Source organism: Notolabrus celidotus, chromosome 8 (assembly GCF_009762535.1).
Source record: "Notolabrus celidotus isolate fNotCel1 chromosome 8, fNotCel1.pri, whole genome shotgun sequence".
Lineage (NCBI taxonomy): Eukaryota > Metazoa > Chordata > Actinopteri > Labriformes > Labridae > Notolabrus > Notolabrus celidotus.
In genome coordinates, this window is record NC_048279.1 from 4,115,454 (window position 1) to 4,119,903 (window position 4,450).

General features: G+C 39.3%; 1 protein-coding gene across 1 annotated transcript; it reads right to left on the minus strand.

Annotated features, from left to right (window-relative positions):
* Window positions 1-3,512: 3,512 nt before the first annotated feature.
* Window positions 3,513-3,925, minus strand: LOC117817129 (histone H4). The gene has a single exon (XM_034689617.1). It carries the CDS (start codon window positions 3,887-3,889, stop codon window positions 3,578-3,580), a length of 312 nt encoding a protein of 103 aa, XP_034545508.1. The 5' UTR covers window positions 3,890-3,925; the 3' UTR covers window positions 3,513-3,577.
* Between the last annotated feature and the right edge of the window lie 525 nt (window positions 3,926-4,450).

A 4,450-nucleotide genomic window follows, 5' to 3' on the forward strand; every position in this document is an offset into this window, starting at 1 on the left:
ACAGCGACTCCCTCATACATGCCTTTTGGTATTGTGCCAAAATAAGGACAACTTGGGATACTATTGAAAAATGGATCTATTTAGTATGTTATTATAAAACTGAGTTTTCACCTATATATATTTAAAAAAAATGTATTTAATGTCTCATATTATGGGATGCCCTGAGACCAATTCAACAATAAAAAACATGAGGCCTACATACAATAGTTTTAAGGAGAAGATCTCCATCTCTTCAGTTGAACCACTTCATCTGCTCTGTGACTTTGATGGTTCCAGTTTCCATTAAAGCCTCCTGAATATTATAACATAAATCTACACCGGTTATCAATGATATAAATAGAATACATCATATTGTTGCTCACCTCATTCATTTCTTCATCATCCTCCACTTCCTGTCTGGAGTCATGCTCCTTCTGTCCACCTTTGATTTTGGTGTAAAATCAATGAATGTTAGTTTTGGAGAGTCCCTAATCGTTATTGTTTACAAAAGGTTCAGATATCAATCTGATCGAACTCTGTATACTGTTATGATTATTTAAATAACTGCATGGAGCACATGGTGTGATGGGTGCTTAGGAGTTCAACTCTAATAATGACTTTATCACAGTAATCTGAGTCGATGTAATTACATGCCAGCCTCACAAGCAACACATGCATTTTCCTCCACAGTGGGCATGCTATGTTTGGTTCTAACACTTCAATGTAAATGTTTACTTTGAACAACCAGGTCATACATAACTAGATCATCACAGCTGAAATGAACAGCACTATCTGTATCATTAGTTTATATTGCATATATATTGAATAACTTTATTCCATTTTCTTGAGACATACAATATAATAAATACATTTAAGCCCGCTCAACCCAAACCCAGTGCAACAAGAGCAACATCACACAGACCTCGTCAGTGAAACAGACGGCACAGTGAAATATTTACAGTTCAAAGGTTTATAGTGTCCCAGGACAGAGCACTGCTCTCTGACAGTCTAAAGGTTTCCTCCTCCTGAGGTTAGTCTGAATGGTTTTTTAAAACGGTCTCACTTGTGATCACAGACTGATGGATTACAGTTTCTGCTCGTGTTTTCCAGATGTGGGTGTTGATGATGGACATGATGAGCCAGAACAATCTTCTCTTTGTGTTTGTGAGTGTTTCATTAACTTTCCTCTTGTGTTAGTTGTCTGTTACCATCTCTTGTGTTAACAGGTCGGTTTCGACCTGTGTCTTAAATCAGCTGTAAAATACACTAAAAACAATTTACTATCATCCAATTTGTTTCTCATCTCTTGGTGACCTTGTTAGGCTTCTTTATCCATGAAAAGATTGGTTTTAATATTTTTGGTGTGGGCCTCTGGGCCTTTTTTTGTAAGTATACCCCTATATTTCAATTTTCAAAAATGGTAAAATTAACCTCAAGAGATTTATATGAATGAATTAAAGGTTGTTGTGTTACCTGCCTATTACTGAGGGGTATTAGAACACATCTCTGAAATACATTTGTTTTATTTATTTTTCATTTTAATTTAATTAACTATAGTAACATATACGGTGTTATGGGTCAGTTTCGACCCATATATAATTACTTCAAGAAAAAGGCAAAAAAAGTAATATAAGCATCCAGGTATTCCTCATCTCTTTCCACATGTCACCATGGACTTTTTTTCCTTCAAGGTTTGTCATATATGATGACTCTTTTTAGCGACAATGGCATAAATAGAATACAATAGAATAGAAATAGAAATAGAATAAATGGGTAATTTAATTTTGATTAGCAGCAGCAGAAATAGTCACAATCAAAATTATTACAAGAAAAATAAAACAGGCTGATCAAAAAGGGTTTCGGCTGAAGCAGAGCTTATAGATGCCTAATTGTGGGAACACAGGCAAGCTCCCCAAATGATCACTCAAATGAGTGAATTGACCTCACATGTCTGGATATGCCTGTCTTTGTTTATTTTGTTTTTGTGCAGGTATACTGGAAAACAATACAAAATGAGAATCCCCTAAAGCTCACGTGATTGGGAAATGATCTGGCTGTCAGTGTGTTGACTGACAGTTCACTTAGGATTTCGGTTTTGACTCTAATTTTTGCTTTTTCATCTTATTTTTATGACCGGGTCGAAACCGACCCTAACGACACAAAGGTTATCATTTCAACAAGAGCATTTTATGATTAAGTGAAAAAAAAGTTGTATTTTCTTGAAATAGAGGTTCCTGACAAAGTCAAGAAGCCTTGATGCAATAAAACAAATTTTCTAACACAAGAGGAAGGTTAAAGAGTCCATACATGACTGATCTCTCACTGTTACAAACATTAAAACCAATTGCAGACATTTAGTTCCTGATGTCTCTGGTCCTGTAACAGTCCAGGAGAAGGTGTTCGAGAGGCTAATCCTCATCACATGAGGGCATTTTTTAGTGGTCATAAAGCAGTTCCACTGTACCACTGCTCTGACAGGGAGTCAGAGCCTTCAGATAAGACCCCAGACCTCTGCTTGTGTATGTATTGTACACAATATACTTCATCCATCCATCCATGTCTGGTATCCAGGTGAGTACAGGTAGAGTGTCCTGCTCTAGTCTCCTGGGAGTTGTGTGGCCGTCGCTGTCCAAGGTGCTGAACTGTCAGAAACAGCTCAGGTATCTTCTGTCTCTGTTCAGGATGCTGCACCTGTGCTGCTGCTGAGCTCTGTGGAGCAAACATGAAGCTTCAGTCAACATCCACAAACTGCTCGTCTCTCTTGTAACTGTTGGATGTCAAATAAATCAATACAAATAAGCAACGATTGAATTCAAAGATCAGGTTTCTGTGATGCTGCCTGTTGTCATTTGATCAGTATAAATGCTGACTCAGTGATCACTTCTATGAACATCAAGTTTAGTCTGACCTTGAAAACAGCTGCTGCACTGAGCTCCAGCTGTGGCGATGATCAGTTCAGTCTCACTATTAGTCTGTTGGCTCGTACACTTGTTATACAGAAACATTGACAGGAGACATGCTGTCCCTGATTCGAGCCTCTGTTCTGTAAAGCGCACTGATACTCTGTTATTATCAAGCAGATCAAATGGACTGTTAAAGGGCAGCGACACCATACTGCTATTCTATTACACTATTTGTTTCATAGACAAATAAAGTGTGATATTGAAATCCAAACCCCTTAAGTTACCAGTACAGCAGCACTGAAAGCAGTTTTACCCAAAAGGATGAACAGCAGAGTGCATAGGAATAATCCGATTGGTTTTCTTCCTCGGACCATGAATGAATGTCAGTAACATGGACAGAAACCCCTTGATGCTGCAGTGAGTGTATGATCCATAAAATGAATGAAGGGTTTACAGTGTCCATGAGCGCGCGACTACTGCCGGGACCTTGTTTTTGTTTTTAACAGGTTGGGTGTATTTTGGTCTGGTTTGGTTTGGTTTAACAATCAACAATTACCTGCAGTACATAGGAGCTTGTTCATTGTGATATTATCCACACATATAATCGTACACATTTAGTAGAAATAGCTCGGTAGTTGTAGTGGGTGGCTCTTAAAAGAGCCGTTTGTTGTGGTTGTTGATGTGTGTGGTCCTGTTTAACCTCCAAAGCCGTAGAGAGTGCGGCCCTGTCTCTTGAGAGCATAAACCACATCCATGGCGGTCACAGTCTTTCTCTTGGCGTGCTCGGTGTAGGTGACGGCGTCACGGATGACGTTCTCCAGGAACACCTTGAGCACCCCGCGGGTCTCCTCGTAGATGAGACCGGAGATACGCTTCACTCCGCCACGGCGAGCCAGACGGCGGATAGCGGGCTTGGTGATCCCCTGGATGTTATCACGGAGAACTTTACGGTGACGCTTGGCGCCTCCTTTACCGAGTCCCTTTCCTCCCTTTCCGCGTCCAGACATGTTGATCAATCGAAGTGGTTCGGTTGAAGTGTAAAGTTTTTAGGCAAACGTGTGTCTTTAAAACATGTCAGCGGACGTTTCTGAGGCACACAGCTCCTGGGAGGGATCTTTGTTTTCTGCTCTGGTTTAACTCCGCCTACACTCAAACCCAGTCACTGCTTTGTCTTCATGCTTTCATGTGACTTCACTTATAACTGCATTCTTCTATTCTAATTGTTAATCGGGCTTAAATTATATATTCTGTGTGGGAAGTCCAATCCACAAATCATATATGGGTTTCTTAATTGGCTTCACCGGCGTTAAAAACACAATCTTTAAAAACATGTTGCATACAACACAAGTTACACACAGCTGATTTCCTTTTTTCAGCCTCAACTTTCTGACTCAGTTATTTTCATCTTGTGGACATAATATCTTCAAAATGTCTAACACTTTATAAGCTATCATTCTGAAACCTCTTGTACCATCTGGGACATTATGTCCGTTTTATCAAAGTATCGTTTGTTCGAGTTTTCTTATCTCTACAACTTTTTATGGGGAAAATAAATATAATGTAGTTGA

Bases quoted from the DNA above. Each gene is read 5' to 3' on its own strand.
- LOC117817129 (XM_034689617.1), bottom strand. From the start codon at position 3,889: ATGTCTGGACGCGGAAAGGGAGGAAAGGGACTCGGTAAAGGAGGCGCC.